The sequence below is a fragment of the Fringilla coelebs genome (assembly GCF_963513975.1).
Source record: "Fringilla coelebs genome assembly, chromosome: 12".
NCBI lineage: Eukaryota > Metazoa > Chordata > Aves > Passeriformes > Fringillidae > Fringilla > Fringilla coelebs.
This window is the reverse complement of record NC_140038.1, coordinates 18652890-18673492: the sequence shown is the minus strand read 5'-3', so window position 1 is coordinate 18673492 and position 20603 is coordinate 18652890. Positions and strand designations below refer to the sequence as shown.

General features: G+C 40.8%; 1 protein-coding gene across 2 annotated transcripts in view; it reads left to right on the top strand.

Moving 5' to 3' along the window:
• Nucleotides 1-3392: 3392 nt before the first annotated feature.
• LOC311158372 (protein FAM169B-like) overlaps nucleotides 3393-20603 on the top strand; it is a gene marked incomplete at its 5' end in the record, with an annotated part of 39398 nt that continues 22187 nt past the window's right edge. For both annotated transcript variants that reach the window (XM_084213738.1, XM_084213739.1), the window contains 3 exons: nucleotides 3393-3426; nucleotides 15235-15368; nucleotides 18066-18165. In XM_084213738.1, coding sequence (XP_084069864.1) covers nucleotides 3393-3426; nucleotides 15235-15368; nucleotides 18066-18165 — 268 coding nt within the window. The remainder of the gene's footprint in view (nucleotides 3427-15234; nucleotides 15369-18065; nucleotides 18166-20603) is intronic.

Genomic DNA, 20603 nt, shown 5'->3' with positions numbered 1-20603 from the left:
AGAAAATCTCACTCCAACTTGCAAGGTCAGAGGAACTCTAGAAGCTGGGTTATAGCTTGCTGAAACTGGTGAGTTTAATAGCTGGTCTGTCTTCATTAAAGTGGAGCCTGAGAGCCAATGGGGGGGGCCTGAAATCAAAACATATGCACATTGTCACTGCCCAAAACAAAAGCATATGCAAGTTCTCTTGGGAATTATAACTATGTGGGCAGAGGGTTTCACTGGGTCTTGTTTTGAGTAGGAAGTGTGTGTGTGTGTGTGTGTGTGTGTATGTGTGTGTGAGAGAGAGGGAGGGGAGAAATAAGCTAAGAATAGAAAGCCACTATATTATCTCAAGAGAGCTGATAATTGTGAGACCTTAGGGAAAAAAAAAAAAATCCCTGAAGAAATCCCTTGGGTTGGGTGGTGGCTGAACGAGGCTTGGAGCCATGACCTGTGTCTGTCATTTAAATCGTCCTGTGCTGAGACGCAAAAACATGTGTGGATTCTCTTTATTTAAAAGACTCTGATTCCACCATCCATTTCTTCCCCTGACTAACACAACTAGCAGAATTAACTTTTGCTGGCTGCTGGGGCTAAAGGAGCTTCCAATACAGGAAACAGAGCTTTCTGCAGCTTTAAAAAGGCAGACTCTGCCACTGGCAGCACTGAATTACTTTTAAAATCCTACAGTCCTTCATACTCCCATGTCAAAGATTTTTATCCATTAATTTTTATGCTTGACCAGTCATTTAAACACTTCCTATGATTCTGAACAGAGCAATGACATACCAGTCTTCTCATAGATGTTTTTGATTTGTGCTGGTTCATTTCAGAAAAAAATCTAAGCACAGGGTGGTCTAATGAACAAAGAATTTGTACGGAATAAGGCAAGATTTAAAGTCTTAATTCATTTCCAGAGTGAGAATTTCTATTTTCTTTGGGACATGAGAGCTGCTTTATACATATATATATGAAGGGTATTGCTTGAATGCTGTAAAATATTAGGTATTTCATGAGATATTCTTCCAGAGGGGAGATGTTAAGTCTATTAGTTCCATGCACTCTGTAATAACTGATACGATCTTTTGGAATGTAGAACTAGTTTTTAAAGTTTTTACAGCTGGCAAAAGGGAGTAGAAAAGAAATACAGAGTAGCAAAGACTAATTCACTAAGCCTTTATGAAGAAGCTGATAGAAATTTGTAGGGGGGAGAAGTATTGTCTTGAATAGTTAAGTTAGTCCCTTTTCTTAAGCAGATGTTTGTTGAATTGGAAGTAAAGATTCTGAGACCTGATTCTGATTCAGTGTTGGTAAATGCTTGTGCAAGTGTGGGAGGAATGCTAGTGGTTTAAGTAAACCAGAATTTGCCAGAGACCACTGAAATTAATTTTTGCACTGATTTAATTGCTTGCTCATGTTCCCAAGCTTTGTGTGCATGGTAGTATACTTGGAGGAATAATGCATTTATTGCAGCTGTCCCACACAGTTAAAAATTGAGAGATTTGAATTAGGCCTTACTCAGAAATAATTCAGAGATGAAATGAAACCTTTTATTTCCTCTAACATTTCTTCAGTTGAAGTTGAAGCCACTCTTGAAGTTTTTGTTAAAGTATGATTGGAGCTTTAATATTAGCACTCCCATGGGTATCTGTGCCCGAAACAATGGATTTGAGGGTCACTGGATATTTGAGGTCTGTGCAAATTAATCTCCCCATCCATAATTAAGAGCCAAAGCCCTTGCTATCTGAAGGCAAGTCACAGACACAGCTGACTCAGCTAAATACTGGTTGTTTTTCTTCTTGCTACACATGGATGTGATTGGCACGGCACTCATCCTGAGGTAGAACAGAAATGGAAGCAACTCAACTATGAAAATCCTGGTTATCACCTTGAATATTTTTCTGCACATTTGTCTGATACTTTCAAAGATTGTTTGAACTGCTGCTGAGTAAGAGAAAAATATATTTTCTGCAAATGCATTCTGACCACACCACAGAGCTGGCAGCACACTGCTTGAGTAGCTTTTTAGTAGATGGCAAGAAGAACAGAATATGGCCCTTCATTTAGAAACAGCTCTTTAATTTTTATCTCTTTTATTATTACTTATATATATTTCTTTTATTTCTTGTTATTGGTGGGCACTGACCAGTGCTTTAAACTGTGAAGTGGAAGTGTTTAATATATTTCAATTTTTATCTCAGCTGTTCAACACTTAATGAGAGGAGGGAGAAATCAAGCTGTTATGCTATTTAACAGTAAACTATAATGGGACTTTAAATAGAAATTTCAGGATCTAAAACTCCATATTTCTTTTCCATACTAATAAAAATAAATGGTCCTCAGGAAAGACTGAAGCCGGTCTTTATGTAGATAGAAAGCAGTGTCACAAAAAGAGAGGACAGAAACATTGTAAAGATCCCTGTTCCCTGTGGAAAGAGGCCTCTTCTACAACAAAATCCATAGAAATGGTAAATTTAAAAATATAATGGTAGTTTCACTCAGGGTTTTTTTGGCAGAGACACCTCATACTATCCCAGGTGCTCCAAACCCTATCCAACCTGGCCCTGAACACTTCCAAGGATGGGGCAGCCACAGATTCTCTGGACAAGCTGTGCCAGGATCTGGTTTTGGATAGAAATTGTAATGCATTTTATGTTGTTTGATTATTTATTTCAGTTCTTCAGCAATTGAATCGATTGGTATATACCTATTTTTATGGGGAAAATTGCAATTGAATATGAGTTGAATATAGCCAAGCTGCTGAGTGGCTGTTATCACTTCTGGTCTTCTTGCAGTATTAACAAAACTAATGGCTGTGCGTGGTCAGGCTTTTAAATTTAAATTTTTGTTTATAACAGGGAGAAAGGACTTAGCAGGGCACGTGCAACCCAGTTATTTTTCCCTTGTAAGCCTTCTGCCTCATGCCACCCGAGTTAACGCAAACTGGCGCTAGGTTTATGGGTTGTCATTCTGTGCCTTTAAAACAAATAATTTGAGATTTTTGTCGGAGTTTCGTGAGTTCAGATGAAGAGCGGGCCAGCCCTCTCCCAAGGCCGTGCTTGGATGGCGGAGGCTGAGGGCACTGCCCGAACCTGAGGGCATTCCCTGAGCCTGTGGGCACTGCCCGAACCTGTGGGCATCGCCCGAACCTGAGGGCATCGTCCGAACCTGAGGGCATTCCCTGAGCCTGAGGGCATTGCCCGAGCCCACAGCCGGCCTCGCCAGCCCCCTCTCGCCTCTACGGGCGCGTCCCCGCTGCTCCCCGCCTTCCTCCCTCCTCTGTCCCCTCAGCTCCGTCCTGGGCCCGGCATGGCCGCGCTGCTCCCCTCCTTCCTCCCTCCTCTGCCCGCTCAGCCCCATCCCGGGCCCGGCCCGCCCTCAGGGCTGCCCGCGCCGCCCCGCAGGAAGTGATGGCGGCCGAGGGAGGAGGAAGAGCCGCCGCGGGTAAGAGGGAGGCGGCGGCTCGGGGAGGCCACGGGCGGCCGAGACGCCGCGAAACACTCGGGGCTGTCCAGGGAAGCTCTGCCCGGTGGCCTGCGGCCGTGCCCCGGTGGGGCCGGGCCCCTCGTGGCCGCGCTGCCGGCAGCGCCTGGGGGAGGCGGACAGCCCGAGCCCTGCGCGCAGGGTCACACACAGCAGGTGCTGCAGGGTTTATTTTCCCATTTCCCAGCGTCCAGGTGACTTTTCCAGGTGTTCGGCTGGTCCAAGCCCGTCCAGAGACAGCCGGCCTGGTGGGTCCTGCCCGCTGCGGTTCGGCAGGTGATGCTGGGCAGAGGATGATCCCCGAGCTCCTGTTGCAGTGTGTGTTTGGGGTCTCGGCACGGGTGGATCAGATCCACCTGTAGATCAGTAGATCTCAAGTACTCAGCCGTTAAAGAGCATTGAGAACACTGCATAAAAATACTCATTTTCAAAGGCACCATTGGCGGTTGTTCACCCAAACTGAGCAAAAACCAGGGTTTAACAAAAGCAGCAGGGTTTAACAGGGACAAAGGAGCAGTAAACACGTTGGTTCTTGACCACACAAAAATAGTTGGACTGATTTGGTGTTGAGATGTAAAAGGCTTTGTGTACTGCAGAGTAGTGTATAAAGTATAGTACACAAATATATTACTGTATACATATACTATGTAGTACCCTTCCTTTTAAGAGTATTCATTAAAGCTTTTCTTTGCTGTTGACAAGGTGGCTAGAACAAGAAGTACATGGACATAGAGGATGAACTTCTTTGTGAAAAAGCCACTCTCCCCTCATCTCCTTTCAGCAGGAGTTGATTTGCTTGTATTTCTTACAGTGGGTGAAGAGCTGCTCTGCCCAGCAGAACTCAGCCCTTCAGTACCTGGTGGACTTACAGTGCTTTGAAATGAACAGACATTGTGTCAGTTCCCAAGTGATTTTAGCATAGGTAGATCTTCTTTACATGCTCCACCATGGATTTCCAGAGGAGTCTGGCATGTGCAGTGTTCTGGGTTTGTGTTTGGCTGGGAGGACTTCCAGCAATCTCTGTTCATGCACTTGTTTGGATAAGGGCCCGTTGCATCACCTCAGTTAGCTTTTGCACTGCTTTCCCTCCTGTTCTGTTTTTATATTCTTCTTTCTTAATTTGTCACGCTAGCAGGTAAATGGAGAGAAAGTTAATTTATCTTCTGAAACACATTTTAAGTTGCTGCCATTTATCTAAAGCACCTACTTCATCCCCTTCAGTAAAATAATGATGTTGTTCATTAGTTCCTCTAGCTGCTCATGGCTAAATGCACTGCAGTCAGATTGCTCTATTTTCCCCCTCCTATCAACCACTTATGGAAGTCAGACATTTGTAATAATGCTATTTTTTGGGGGGGGGAGGGTGAGGAAAGACTCTCAGTTCTACTGATTTTCTTAAATAAAATACCTCTAGATGAATAGAACTTGGGTTTTCATGTCCAAGGAAGCATTGTAGTTTTGGGCAGTTTGATTAATGTCTACATTTTTCCCTTTTTCATCACCCTCAGACTGAATGTTTAGAATAGTTGTTCTTCCATCCCCTTCCTCTTTTGGGATAGCTGAGTTTTGGTGTAGTTATGTAATTGCATAGATCTATGTTTAAAATAATTATGGAGCAGGAGTCAATAGGCAAGTTGAATATGCCGTACACTTTAGGAGCACATAGAGTCAGCCATTAGCTCTTGTGCAAATACTGCTTTTCAGTTCATGTTGTGCTGTAATTGAGATGCTACAACTCAGTCTTGATTGCTTTTCCTGTAACTGTTTTTCACAGGGAAAAAATGTTTACACTTCCAGGTTTCTAAACCCTTTACAGGTCCCAGGCAAACCTCACTGTTGAGAAGCAGCTGTTGACCTAGAACTTGAGGTACTTGTTTTAAATTCAGCCTTCTTGCAAATTCATTTTGATTGTAGAACACCTTGAAAGGCAGATTTTTATGTGTTAACCTCCTAACAGAAACAGTGAGCAACCACGTATATGCAGCTCTGGAGCCTGAGAAATAGTGGATGAGAAACCTGTATATCTAGTTTGGCAATTGCATTAATGAAGCCTCACATTTCCATCTGTCTCTCTAGGAAGATGGAAATCTCCCTGCCCTCCATGAAATCCGTGTTAATCAGTTTATAGGATGGAGGTCAACAGCCTGGAAGGTGGAAACACAAAATTCAGGTAGTGTGTAGGCACTGTCAGGAATGTGGCCTCTGCATCTAAAAAAGCTTCTCAGAACTCTAAGGTGAGACTGATTAACAACCATACTCCTGCAGTGGAACTAAAATCTCATGTATGGAACAGGTAGAATTTTACTCAGACTGTGTGTGTGTAAGAGGTAAGGGCTGCCATAACATTGCCTCAGCTAAGGCAAGTTGTTGAAACCATTGTCTTTAACATAAACATGTAGTTACAGTCTAGAAAGAAAAGAAATCAGGAAAAAAATCCTAAATACTTCCCTCAAAGGAAAATTACAGCCCAAACCCAGCAAACAAACCAGAGTCCCTTTCCATAGCAGCATTTCAGTGAACACACTCCTTCCCTTGAGGGAAAGTTTGGGAAAACAAACAGCACAGGAGAAAGTCTGGCCGGTTTCAATTTGCAAGTGGGAGGTGTGCAGGCATTATGGCTGCGAGTGCGTTATGGGAACCTACGTGATGAGGCTGGTATGTATTTGCCACATTGTGTAAAGGTTGCATACTGAGAGACTTCCAAACGCCTCGCCTGGCAATTCCCAGCTCTGGCATGTTGTCTTTGCAGAATGATTGGCAGACCCTCAGGTTGCACATATCTCTGAAGGAAACTGTGTCCTGCTCAGCTACCCAGAGGTCTGTGGATGCTTAAAAACGTTGTGTTTGTAACCTTTGAAACTGCTGTCTGGTGGCTGGGCTTTATAGTATTACTGACAACAGATGGCAAATGGCTCCGCTGATGTAATTCTTGCTGGTGTTTCATTCCTGTGAAGTTGCACAGTTTCAAAATCTCAGAAAGTGCCTCCATATTTTTCCTGCATAATGATTTCAAGCCAAACTGAATAAAAACATTTTCTATTATTCAGATTCCAGTGGTGTCATGTGACATTGTGGTAACGATTGCCTTGCAGCAGTTTCAGATAAATGCACGTTTGGTAGCAATTTTAAGGCCTGTGTCCTTTAAGTAATGCTTATTAGGACGTAACAGATGCCGTTTAGAAACATTATGCCTTTTAATAGGCTCTGCTTCTAGCCTGCATGTTCCCATTCCAGGCAGACTGTGGATAAGGCAGGCTTGGAGGTATGCTGTCATTTATGCAAAGCCTAAGTCAATTTTCTGCTCTGAAGTCGAGCCATGTGTTTTTCCTTGTTTCTTCCATTCTGGTCATAGCTGCCTTGCTGTGTTTTCCCCCCTAGTCATATCTTTGGCTGATTGTCAAGCAATTGCAATCAAAACCTTTTGCATTTTTAACCACCAGCAGTGGTTTCTTTTGTCCTTACAGAAGAGCCTGTGTAAACTGAATTTGAACACACTGAGCCTCACTATCAAGAGCACAGCAAGCACAGAGTTAGCCCTCTGTTGCCAGCCTGTCTTTCCTTCCCTGCTTTTTCCTCCTCCCAAAAGGAGAAAAAGGGAAAAGCAGAGCCATGCTGATTTTGGAGCACCTTCAAAGGCATGTAGAATAGCTGACACAATGGCACAGAGAAACAAGAGCGATGTTTACATATTTCCTCCACTACTGGCAGCTGTTTATTAAAGCAAGTTCTGAGACAGCCTTGTGATAGCTGGTGCAGGTGATGTATTAATTTGGAGCCATGTAATAAATTTAGCAAAGTGGAAATTAGTGGGGAAAGGGATTTTGGTTTTTGTTTCTTTCCTTTCCTTCCCTTCCCCCTCCCAATCCAAATTAATTACTTTATTTTGAAATTATTCTGGCTGTGCAAATTGGTCCTTGCAAGTAATTTGGAGAAAGGTTGCTAGGCTTTCTTAGGCAGACTTATGCTCTCTGCTGGTGGGAGCAGTAGGCCTGTCAGATGTAAAGCATTTGCAGCTCAAATTATGTGGTATTTGAAGCTGGTATCTCTGAAAATTCAGACAGTTGTCTCATATTTTCATTGCTACTCTTTTGCTTGGGGAATATTGTGCTTTCTGATAGCAAAGCAGGGCTTTCAGGTACTCCTGGTGTACCACATTCTGCTGTGGTTTGTATGAGGTGATGTTAAGGGCAGTGTGTGGCATGGCTTTAGGTTTCTCACACTTCCTTTGGATGATGGTAGTAAAGGGGAAATGTATTTGATGTGGTACTTAAATCCTAGCCCTGGTGCCAGGTTGTAACTGTGTGTGTTTCAGTAATAACTTTTAATTATTCAAACACAGACATTTTCTGAAAGTGCCGTGTTGGTCTGCCTGGCTTCTCCCAGTGGGATGAATTCATGTCCGTGCTAGACCATTTGTCAAACTCAGGTATCATTTCCTGCCATTTTACCATTCTGTTCATCACAATGGGAATCATTGTTTTCCTCCTTTCCCTCAAGTTACAGGATGATTTTGGAGCAATGCATCCTCCTTTCTACCTTCCATCTTTGTAGAGGATTGAATTGCCACTATCTGCATTTACACTTGTGCTTCATAAAAGATCCACTGCTGTTCACAGAACCTTTCCTGCCATTTTCCTTCAAATCAGCATCTTTCCAGTCATTCTGGAGAACTTGTGTATTTTATTTTGTTTAGGTGATAGGCAAATAATTAAGTTGACAAATTCTAGCCATTTGAGTATTTGCTTCCATATGCAAGAAAAGACAAGTTTGACACCAGAGAAGCTGTGGCTGCCCCATCCCTGGAAGTCTCCAAGGCCAATTTGGACCAGGCTTGGAGCCACCTGGGATAGTAGGTGTGTCTCTGTCCATGGCAGGGAATTGATGATCTTTAAGGTCCCTTCCCACCGGAATACTTTTATAATTCCAAAATCCATACCTCTGCCTTCAGTAGTCAAAGTTAGACTTTTCCAGGAACACTTTGCTGATTTCTTGATTGTATGAAAACCAGTATTTATTAAGAACTTGATGCTGATGTTCACAAATTGAGAGGTGTTAGCAGCAATCACCCTGAATCATTAGAATTTTCTTTGGGAAACCTGATGTAAACATGAACCTCAAAGCCTGAATTAATGGCAGTCCTGAATCTCCCTTTTCTCCAGCACTGCATTTTCCCCTGAATTATTCTGGAAGCTGCCTCTTTCTTTTTTACATCTAAGCTCTGTGAAAAACAAAGTTAAATGTGCAGAAGTATGAATTCTGATATGTCATAGCTATAGCTGGTAGCACTTCCATGGTTTAACAGTATGCTGCAGGGGTTTTTTGTGAAGTCTGTTTCTGGGCTCTAATACCTCAGCTTTTTTCAATTACGTTGAGTTAAAACTTTGTGCTAAACATGCCAGTCCAGATGTGCATTGTGTGTGTAATAGGACAGGGGTAGGCTGTTTACACAGATGTATTTTAGCTTATTTGTACTATGAGTTGGATGTGGATTTATATTTGTGAGTGTAACACTGCTAAAGAGCCATCTGAGAAGAAACAGATATAGTTGGAACCTATTTGCTGGAACTTTCGTTATGGGACTAGTGCAGGTTAGAGTGGAGGAAATATCCCTTCAGTATGCAGTCACCATTACGTGATTCCCCTCAATATGCACTAGCTTTTCTAGCCTTCAAAACATTTTAATTAATGTGGTTTCAGCTAAGTATTTTTATTTTAAAAGCTAAATAATTAAATCAATTATTTAATTTCCTCGTCTATTTTTTTTCCATTTCAAAAACTGTGGATTACCTTAAGTTTTGGGAAATGAAAAACACGTGTTTTATAGACTTGGTAATAGAAGGTTTGGAAGGCCTTCAGAGCTTGTGGAAGAGTGTGAAAATTGAAGGTGTTTCCCTTTTTCTCATGTGTGTTCAGCTAAAAATATGTATATACGTAAAGCTTTTTTCTTCTCTTTTCTGAAATCAGTAGTAAAAATGTGTTTGTGGCACGGCTAGTGGGATAGCAGCCTGTGTTTGCAATGCCTAGGATTTGGTTTGCCCTCCATTTGAGTGACAAAATTTGTAGTAATGACACATATAGCTAAACTCATCTAATTAATCAAACTGGTTTCTTGATTGAGAGTGGGATTGGGATTATTTTTTCCCCTCTGCCTTAAGTTACTGATTCCACAGTTGAAGATTGTTTACAGACTTTTATTTAGGTTGTGTCCTGAAGCCCTTCTGGCTGTTTGTGATAGAATAGTAAGTGATACATGAATGGAATTTTGGGATTGAAACATGCAACCCTGAAACCTACATCCTGAATATTCCAAGAGTTCTTGTTCTGTTGGAAATGGGGGAAAGCAGAGCAGTGGGAAGGACACTGTTCTCACGGATGATGTGCAGCACGTGGTGCCGAGCTGCCTTGCTGTGCTGGACAGGTACCACAGCGCTGCTTTCACCCGCTGGCTCAGCTGCCACCACACGCTGTTATGATACTGCAGTTTCACTTCCACCAGAATTTGGGTTTTTGGCATGTATTTGCTCAGTTAAATTCAGGATGTGGGAGTCAGGTTCTGCGTGTACTCCCGGGAGCGTGCCAGAGACCTCTTCCTTCCTTTGAAAGGTTAAACAAATATGGTTGTCTAACGATAACCACATGCCTGGAGCTGTTCAGGCTCATGGGGAGAGAAGGAGAAGAGTTGATGTGAAGCCCCTGCTGTTCATCACAGAGCTCCTGCTCCTGTGAGAGGGTGAGAGACAGCACTTCAGTCACGTGTGTATGGTTCAGAAGGGCAAAAAAAAAAAGTAGTTATTCAATCCTGGACACTGTCCTGGGTGTGCTTCTGTAGCATGGCAGTTCTCCATGGAGAACTGAGAACAATTTATGTTATGTGACTTCTTGGTCTTTTTAAGTAGTGGCTTCAGAGGCACTGATAAGGAAAACATCACACCCTTTTGAAGTGGTAGATAAGACACACTTAACTGATAAGGAACCAGTCAGAAGATGCAGTGATTTGTTAGGAGCCAGAAAAGCACACCTGTGTTGAGAATAAATCTTAGGACTTCTACCTTCAGTTGCATGGTTTAATTACAACACTCCCTTCTAAATATTGACCTGATATACTGTCATTTTGTTTTGGTGCATGTTTGTCTCATATTGCAAAGTGGTTTTTGAAATGAAAAAAAAAGGAAAATACTTCTTGGAAAAAACCCTCAGAACATCATCAGAAACTCTTAAAACCTGCTGAATTTGTTTTTTGGTTTTTTCTTTCTTTTTTCCCCCCTCTTTTGTTGTTGTGAAATATATTGGCATGAAAATAAGGCCAATAAACAAAGCCAGTGCTGCTATTGCAAGCATTAGAAATGGCAAAATTGAATTAAAAAATAATGAAACTTGGAAATTAGAAATGTTAATTTATTTTTATCTTTCTTGTTCCTACACCACTAGAAATCTAACTGAGGTGTTTTTCATTATTTTTACATGTAAAATTATTCACAAATTTGCCCAAATGTACAAAATCTAGGTACAAGTGCTGTGGTGACTGATGGCTCTTCTGTAAACATGCAGCTCTTAATGGATGCATGTAGTATCCTTCTCTGTGTTTGTAGAACATGAAAAAGTAGTTGTAGGATAAATGATTAATTCACTTCAGACATAACACTTTTCATGCTTCATCTACGGTGAGGTTGATGTATTTTGCTTTACAATCTGGCTGCATCCTAAATGCCCTTACTCTGAAATGGGCATTTCAACAAGTCTGACTTTCCTGGAAGGACCAGCAATACCTCAGTGCATCTTAATCAAGCCAGTGGTGTGTCTAGTCTGGAAAAAAACTGCATCACCAACTTTGTTGGCTTAAGGGAACAATATTAATTACCCACAAGTGAATGCAGGAATAGAAGATTCTTAACAATTAAATACCCCCAATCCCTGGAAGTGTCTGAAACCAGGGTGGACAGGGCTTAGTGGAAGGTGTCCCTGCCCATGGCAGGGGGGGTTGGAATGAGATGATCTTTACAGTCACTTTCCACCCAAACCATTCCATGGTTCTAGGAAATATCTCTTGTTTAGTAAATTGTGTATTGGCTTCATGGTCAAGAATAAAATCAGGTACTTCAGAGTATGTGATTTAATGGAAGGATGTCCTTTACCTTTGGACATTACAACAGTCTGTAGTTTTCACTTCTGGAATTTCACATATGACTGCATGCACCATATGTTTTCTGTTGTATTGAGAATAAATTCTTTTACCCGTGGAAAAATATTTCCTGCTTACTTTAACTGGTAGAATGAAATCTTGCTGAATCTCTAGTGATGGGGGTCTGTCTCTAATCCATAAAAATTAATTCTATGTTAGGGTAGAATATGGTCTCCCATTTTGTGACTGCATTTATGTACCTGATGCAGAACATGTGTGTGCTGATGAGATATATCTAGATTCCCACATATTGATCTTTTTGGGTCCTGAGTGAAGTAAATTTGTCTGACTTTTACCTTTCAAGGAGGATATTTGTCCACTTGATGAAACCCCCATGAAATTCAGTTCTCTCTTCTGGAGGAGACAAGGGGTAGAACAGCAGTGGGGGTAGAAAAAGCTGAGTTTAGGGATCTAGACTGAAGCAGGGGCCTTGGTCTATTCCTTTTTGGCAGAGTTGGACAACATTTTATGCTGAGGTTTTAGAGAGTTAAATCTCCTAAAGATGACTGAGTTGTATGGGCAGTGCCTGCTGATATTTATAGGTGGTTTTAGCTGTATCTTTTCACTTCAAAAAATCAGATTCTTAGTGCAAATTGATGACAGATCACCAGAGTGAGAGGAGATGTACTTGCACATCCTCGCTTGAGAATGTGGCCCAGACTGCTCCATGGAAACAAAAGAGAGAAGCAGATGCGCTGCTAGTTTTTGCTTTAAAATCTCTTTTGCACGCCTGAAATGGAAATGTGCTCGTTGGGTTTCTCATTTATTTGCCTCTAGATAATTTTTCCCTGTGGAATTGCAAAGCTTCCATGTCCTTTGCTCTGAAAGCTGGTGCCTTGCAGACAAAGGCTGCTACCTGTCTGTCACCCCTTCCCTGTCATTGCTGCTGCACCATCCACCTCGAGGATGCCTTGACCTTGTTGAGCAGCTTTGGCTTTTTAAGATGTCAGTCCCAATGTCAGGAATCTCTCTGGTGCTGGCGGCCTCCCGTTCTAAATTTACTCTCCTGCTTTATGGTCCCTCCTCTGTGTCTGCAGCAGGAGGCCCCTCGGGTAACCCTTTGTGCACAGAGCCCCTCGCAGGAGCTGCTGGCAAGGTCCTGGCAGGCTGGCTGCCACCACGTGCTCTTTTGTTGCTGCTAGGTAAGACCAAATTCAAATAAAATCCTGTGATTCCAATTAGGTCAACAGGCTGTCCTTGGAATGTTGTAATTTTGATATCCCAAGATGTGGATATGGGCCTTGCACTGAAGTACTCCTGGGAGAACAGCACTATTTTATTCTAAAGCAAAGTTAGGTTATTTTGCATTTGTTTTAGCAACCTTTATAACACCCTGTTAGCCAGCAATAATTATGGCTTTAGTTGAATGCCTAATAACAATAGTTATGGATAGACTTTGAGGGCTTTTTCTTGTGCTTTTTTTGTGTACAAAAGAAATGTAAAAGGGACATATACAGCAGGGTAAATGTTATTTTGTCACTTTACACTGGGAAAAACTTGGAAACACATTAGTTAACATAAGAAGAAATTCAGGTGACACTTCTGTTCCATATTGTTCCTAAAACAGCTTCAGTCTCTCTCCCTTGTCGACAGTTTTCTTCTTCACAAGAAATTTTTTTATTCTGTTTGTATAGGAACATGTGCTCCTAACTCACTTGGGCCTTTTCAGTGTATTGCATGGGAAAGACAAGTTCACTGGAAATCTAAAAGCATTTTTTAAAGGAAGGGATTACTTCTGTGCCAAGCGGTATTGATGGAAAATTGATCAGAAGTTTCTTCTAATGGCTCATTATTTAATCTGTTACCTTGTTTTGTCCTTCAAGTGGTCCTTGTTACCTTAGAGTACAAGCATATTATGTAGCAGAAAGTTAATTGCTTTGTTCAGTGAGGAGAAAACATGACTGTGCTGTTAAGTTGCATTGGCTGCACCGTGGCAGGAGGGAGCCTTGTAAGCAGCACCTCATGAACAGTATTTATTAGCATGGCAAATATTTTTCTTTGTGCTAAACTCAAGTCTTACATGCTGCTCTTTTGTAAAGGATTAATTTACTAGTAAATTTGCTTTTGTGAATTACCAAAGTTTTGAATAATAATCTTTAATTTCTCTCCTGACATAAGTTCTTTTCTCGATGGTGTTTAAGTTCTGCCTGGGATTTTATAATGTGACTTGCCAGTGCTGCAATGCTCTTTTCTCTCCCATTTTGTCACATACAAACATGCTAGAAACCCATCTACAGAGCAGCTTCTCTTCAGCATTCTGAGTACACAGCTCTGCTGCCAAGCCTGGGATGGAAGCTGGCTGCCTGCAAAGGGCAGGAAAATAGTGTTTCAAGCATTTTAATTTTCTTATCCTTTTGCTGAGGAATCAGATACTGATCACTGCTGGAGGGAGAGTGATGGGACCATGGATGAATAGTCTGACTTGGTACTACAAATCCCATGCTCCTACTTTTATGTGGAAAGGTATCATTTTCAATATGGTACCTATATGATTCATGGCTTGTTAATCTTAGTATAGACAGGTCTTGCACTGGTCCTTTTAAGACTTCTTGTCTCAGCCATTTACTATCAGTGCATTTATTTCACATTTAACTTACCAAGGGAGGTGCCCTGTGAGACCAAACCATCATTAAAAAGGAGGATTCAGAGCTAAGATACCAACTACAGCTGTGGGTAGAAGATTTGGTCCTCGCTTGGGCTTACAGGAGTTGCAGGTGTAGCTTGTTGATTGAAAGCCCCTTGAATTGAAGCTATTTTATTTCTGTGATAAAACAGTGGCTGGACACCATTTAGTTTACTAACACATTTCCTGTCATATTCTTTTTCTTGGGCTGGTGATGAGCCACCAGAAAGTCTCGTTTGTTAAGTCAGAAGGAGGGTATTGCTTCTTCAGGAACACCAAGTTGGACTTTGCATTTAGGTTACGGGCATCAGATATATAAAATTTTTGTTTGCATGCAATTAACAAATACCCTCCAGCATTGAGTAGCATGGATTCAAAGTTATGCTGCATAAAATATGATGTTACTATTTTGGAAAGGCTTGTGTAGGTAAACTTTTTACATTATTTCATTGTTGTGAAAGTGCCCAACTGATGTTTGTCAAAAAGGAGAAGGAAAAAGTTAATGACGAACAACAGATCCTAGACTGACCCAAAAAGGGGCAGTCTTCCAAGACAGAATAGAAGCTTTGGAATTCTTTCCCTGTTATATTTTTGGACAGTGCTAAACCCAGGCTGTGTTTTGAAGAATTTTTTTAAAGCTCTTCCAAGCTTTAATGCAATTTTTTTACACCTAGAGAAATTTGAGACCGTGCTTGTTGAATTCAAAGGAGACAAATGTGAATTGATGCTGTCATGGTTCTGCCTTGTAAACTTGCATGTCAAGAGGTAAATAATATACAGATAAATAACACACAGGCGGGTTTTTACCAGCCTTACTGTTTTAGACTAGGCTTATACAAAAGACTCTAATGAGATCATTAAAGGCCCAGCCACACCAAGCAGCTGCTGGGGAAATGGAGGTTTTAAGACTTAAGTTTCTTATTTAATATAAAAAGTAAAAATATCTTGTGTTTTATTTTAATCACAGGTCGACTTTACTTGGTTGATACAATAACAGGAGATCCAGAGGTTCTGCAAGGAGATGCTGAAACATACTATGAAAAACTCTTGAAGAAGTCACTGTCCACTCCTGATGTTTTTTCCATCCCTGGGAGAGGAGAGGTAGTAGGCTGATGTTTCTCATGCTGCAAGTTAGATACTTGCAGATTAGTTTGCAGGTTGTGCTCATAACTGCTAATAGGGGTAAACTGGTATGGCTGGATTGCAGAAAAATTCAGTAAATCCTGCATTATTTCAAATATTTTGCATGCTGTAAATGACAGATAAGCTTGAACTCCAAGTCTGAGTGTTGAAGAGGGCTTGAAGTACTTTGGTGAACTTTGCATCTTGACCTGCCTTCTTACAGGACTGAATCAAAAATGAATTTTATGGAGATTTATACCCCAGTGCTGCTCTGTATTCTGCCTCTGCTGTGCCGTTTATTTACACAGGCATTGTGATACAGTCTATCTTTTGTTTCCATTCTTTCCAGTACTTATATTGGTAATTTTGAGTGTGGATTTTCCCAAAGGAATTCTGTTCCTAAGACACCTGGGTGGAATAGAGATGACTGAACAGGCCTATTAAACGTTTTTACTGCAGTCAACCTATGAAACCTTTAATTCTGGCATTTTGTAGATCATAGAAGGTGTGAGGTACCTGTTATTGTGCTATCAAAGCAGAAATTGGATTAGTTAAAATGAATGTTTGGAATACAGTAGCTTTTCTGCAATTTAGGAAAATAATATGCAGTAGTTTCCAGAAAAATGCTGTTCCAGGTGGGATCAGCTTCAGCTTTGAGCTGGGAATGTAACGGGGTTTAAATACTCTTTTAATGCCCTCTAGTGGAGCCTGTGGGGCTAAATACAGAGTGAACATGCAAAGATCCCCCGGTTTAGGGCTTCTGTGTCCTCACCTTCCATGCCTGCTTGTACTTTGAGAGGTTCCAGTAGAAGGGAGAGGAAGTTAAAATTCCAGGCAGTGCTCTGTGTATGCCTGCAAAAGCCACACACACTGAGATCAGTTAAAGGTGGACTTCTGGCTTTTGATTCACAACTGTCTTGATTTTGTGGCTTGTCACCAGCCCTTAAATAAATCACATGACTGATTTGAGTCTCATAGCAACACATTTCTCTTTGCATTCATTTAATTCAGGTCTAATCTAATCTGCAGTCAGCCAGTCAAGGGCATAAGTAGCGGTAGTGTTCTTGCTGTATTGTCTTTGTCCCTATAGTCTGTAATAAATAGCTGAAAGAATGTTGATGTTTTGTAATTTCAAATAATTCAAATATAATAAGGCAAAACTCCCATTCCCAGTGAACATCCCAGCTAACAGTCTCTATTATAGACTCACAACCTGAGGCATGAGGGGTTTGGTGTTTGAATAATGGCTGCATTACCAAACATTCTTTTCCCCTTCTGCATCTGAATTAAAGCAGGTTTGAAGTGGCAGGACTGGCAACAGTGAATAATTATTTAGCAGGAGTTAAGTGGCTGTCAGCCCACTTGCTGGGGTCACAGAACTTCTTTTTGGTATGGCTTGGTCAAGCATTCAGGACACAAATAGCAAGGATTACTGCAAGTCAGGGTGAGAGCCCCACAGGTTGGCAGCAGCCACACACAAAGCTGTGCTTGGCTCATGCTGCTCTTGTTAACACCTGTGAAAGTGCACATTACCTTATCAAACAAAATAACAATCATGGCAGTATTGGAAGTAGTCCTGGCCTCTTCATTATGGAAATGCTCCCAGGTGCTGTAATGACATTGATGCTGTTATGTTTGAAGCATACAAAGAACAACTGAGTCCCCAGATTTAGGCAAGCTCATGAATACAGATTTCAAGCAGTTTTCAAGTTGTTTTTTTTTTTTCCTGGAGTCCAGTGTTGCATAGATGCTTCCAGGATTCTGGCACTCATCAACTACTTAACACTGGTTTCAGCTTAGAGTTGTTATCCAGAATAATCCATATTCATATTTCTTCCATGTACCAAGAAATATTAAATGTAACACGTGACTGATTTGAGTTTCATAGCAAACTGACAAATGGGTGCAATTAGAGAGAGAGGCACACCCACACATACACAATGGACCAGATTTTGGAAAGTACAGTACATACTGTGCTAAGTCATGCACGCTCTTTGCCTGTACCTAAACTTACATGACAGCATTTGCAATATTCATATGGAAATCGTCATTTCTATGCATATAGAGCTGTTTGAGCACAGTAATTTTGTGTTTGTGTCACATCATTTAAAAGTTTAGTCTAAGAGCAGAAGCTTGAGAGCTGCATTTTGATTTTAGCTTTGCCTTCAACTTAACCACCTTGTGCCAATTATCTACCCTCGCTGTGCCTCGAAGATAAACTGCCCAGGCACTGCCCTAATGCTTTGATACTCCCTGTACCCTGAGGCTTAATTCATTGTTTGCAAAACACCACAAGTACTCAGCTGGAGGATGCTGTAAGAAGTGCAAGTTGTATTTGTTTTCATTTGATGTGTCTGGTCTTTCATAACACCATTTGTCTGCGTGTGACAGTGCTCAAAGCCAGGTTATGTACTAACCAGGGAAAGTCAGCATTAAGCTCTTCACTAACTACAGTAGCTTGATTTCTTTTAAATTAACTTTCCTTATGGATGATATTAGAATATTTTGTGTCTTTCAATGCCTTGAAGTTGAGGATTGAGAGGGTGTTGTGCTAAGCTTGTACCATGCAGGTCAGCAAAGCATGTCAATAAAACATGTTGTAAGTGCATCTGATATGTGAAGTATTTGTTGTGAATTTTGCAGTACAAAGAGCTACAGGGCTTGTTTGTTTTTTAGGTTAAACTTGAAGATTCCTGTGTGTGTTTTGTCCCTCTCTACCGAAATAATCCTACTTGCAAACTGTTGCTGTTAACTGATCCAAAGGATAAAGAGACAGGTTAGAATTGGTCAAAATATTTTGAAATTTGAGTAGTTGTAATTTCTTTACCTTTAAGATGGTCTGTTTGTTTATGTATTTAAATATTCTCAGTTTTGTTTTGAATATGAAGTGGTTTCAGTTTATCTGTCAAGGACTTGTGTCAGTGGGCTGCTGATTAGATGGAAGAATTGACAATCAGGGCTTTTAAATTCTATGCATAAATTCTCTGCTGATAGCTGAAAAATCTCCTTGGGTAAATCTGTTATTCTTTCTGACTTTATTCAACAGGATAATATTTTTCTAATTCAGAATGATGTGAAATTTAAACACATTATGGTTTGGATAGAATCCTGAAATCCTTAAACAATAATACAGGTATGAAATTGTATAAATTCTTACTTATTCTTATGCATATTCTTTTTTTTTCTTTTGCTTTATGGTATTTTTTTCAGTCCTAGGTTTAACTGACTTTTATTTCAGTACTGGTGTGTGAGGACTATCTACTGATGTGTAGATTAGGAGAGGAGTGTTGGTGTTGTTGTGAAGCAATGGGCTATAGAGTTTTTGGAATATCTGCAACGAGGACATGAATTTCTGCATTGACTCACTGTGTCACTTAGGAAGTACAGAACACATGAAACCTCGGAAGTACAGAACACATGAAACCTCTTAAACCTCCAGCTTCCAAATGTGGCAGCCAACTAACGACATCTGTCATTAAAAGTTTACTTTTTTAAAAAGGATAAGCTATAAATTATACCTGAAAGGCTTTAATAGCCAGTATTCTTAATAATACAGCAAAGGCAGAGCAAAATCCTCTGTTCAGTTCCAAGTGTGGCAGGTAATGATCTTGCACTCCTAGAACAGGTTCTGTTAGTGTAAGTGTTCATTGTTCAGTCCTACACTGTAACCAGGAAATTTCTTCAGAAGAACAAAAAGCAGATTAAGATCACCTGTGGTTAGAGGTGAACTCTGCAGCTTTCCAGCTCCTTCTACACAGGATTTCAGCTGGACCTTTGCTAATGGGCTGGGTTCACAGGAGAAGGTAGGAGACCTTTCCAAGTTCCAGGTATAGTCAAAAGACTTCCTGGTCCCTCTAACACAGTTCATGTAGAATTACTCTTCTGACACTAATTTATATATTCCATTAGTGTTTTTCTGAAGAGAGGTACACACTGGTGTGATAAAGGGGAGAAGCATCTACACCAGAGGCCAGACTGGCTCTTGGTGTATTTCTGCTCCTCTCCTGACTCATGTTCAAAGGAACGTGGCGGAAAAGAGCACTGAGTTAGTTTAGGCTTCCTTCACAAGAGGAATTGGGATCTGTAAACTACAGTGCAGAAACAAAGAATTATTAAATAGATGCAGGTGAAAGTGCATTTAGCAGCTCTTCAGTTAAATGATCTCATTTAGTATTAGGAATAAGAAGTATTAATGTGATACAAGCACACAAGGTGAAATGATTTCTCACAGGAACAAGTCAAACAGGTCCAATTGGAGCCTAAATTACATGATAGCTATCTTCATTAAAAGCTTAAACCTAGCAGAATAAACACTATTATATTATAAACAACAGCCTGACTGACTGCTATGACCCGCCCCCCCTGCAAAATTTCAGCTTGTTACCAGTCCAGAGTCAGAGGAACATAGAGATCGCTAAGCCTGCTACATCACCTGGCTTTTGTTATTTTCTTCCAAAAGTGTGATTTAAAGGATATTATGGAAGTTCGTTGTTACTGGATTTTATATACTATAAACATGTGGCCAGTCTTCCTGCGCACATCAAATTTGAACGATGTGATTTTTTTTTCTTAGATGAGTATTAATAAATTTTCATTAGTTCTTTAAAGCCTGCTGGGATGTGTGTGCATACCTATACAGATGGGTATATACATTAGAAGTATTTTGTCCTAATTTTTTTCCTACAGCTCAGCAGATTTAGAATTGACTCTTAGGGTGGCAGACTGTGCTAATGGGGCAACTCCACCTGGATTTGGTCACCTACATGACCTTTTGTTCTGACCAGTGAACACATCAAATTAATTGAGAACCAGTTCCTTCAGAGAAAGCAATATATTTTAACTTAGTCTTTGTTACTGTAAGGACACTTGACTTTAAGGGCAGAAAATGAAAACGTTTAACAAGTTACATAATTTTCTTTTCCTGACTTGTGCTTTACACTTTTCTTGTGAAACAAGTTTCACCCAGATGGAAGAGGGAAACAATCTTGCTGTAGTTGATATATTCTTTTCCTCTACCTCTGCATTTTAGTTTTCTTCCACAGCAGGAGCACTCTTAGAAGCAAATTTCCTGGTTGTCCCCAGATACTGTGTTTCAGTTTGATGGTATTTAATTCTTGAAAATTGGTTTAAAGAGGGGTGGATTCCACCACTGGGGTTTATTTCTGATCATCTTGATAAGATGGGTTGTCCAGAAGTGATGAGTAGCTTGTGGTT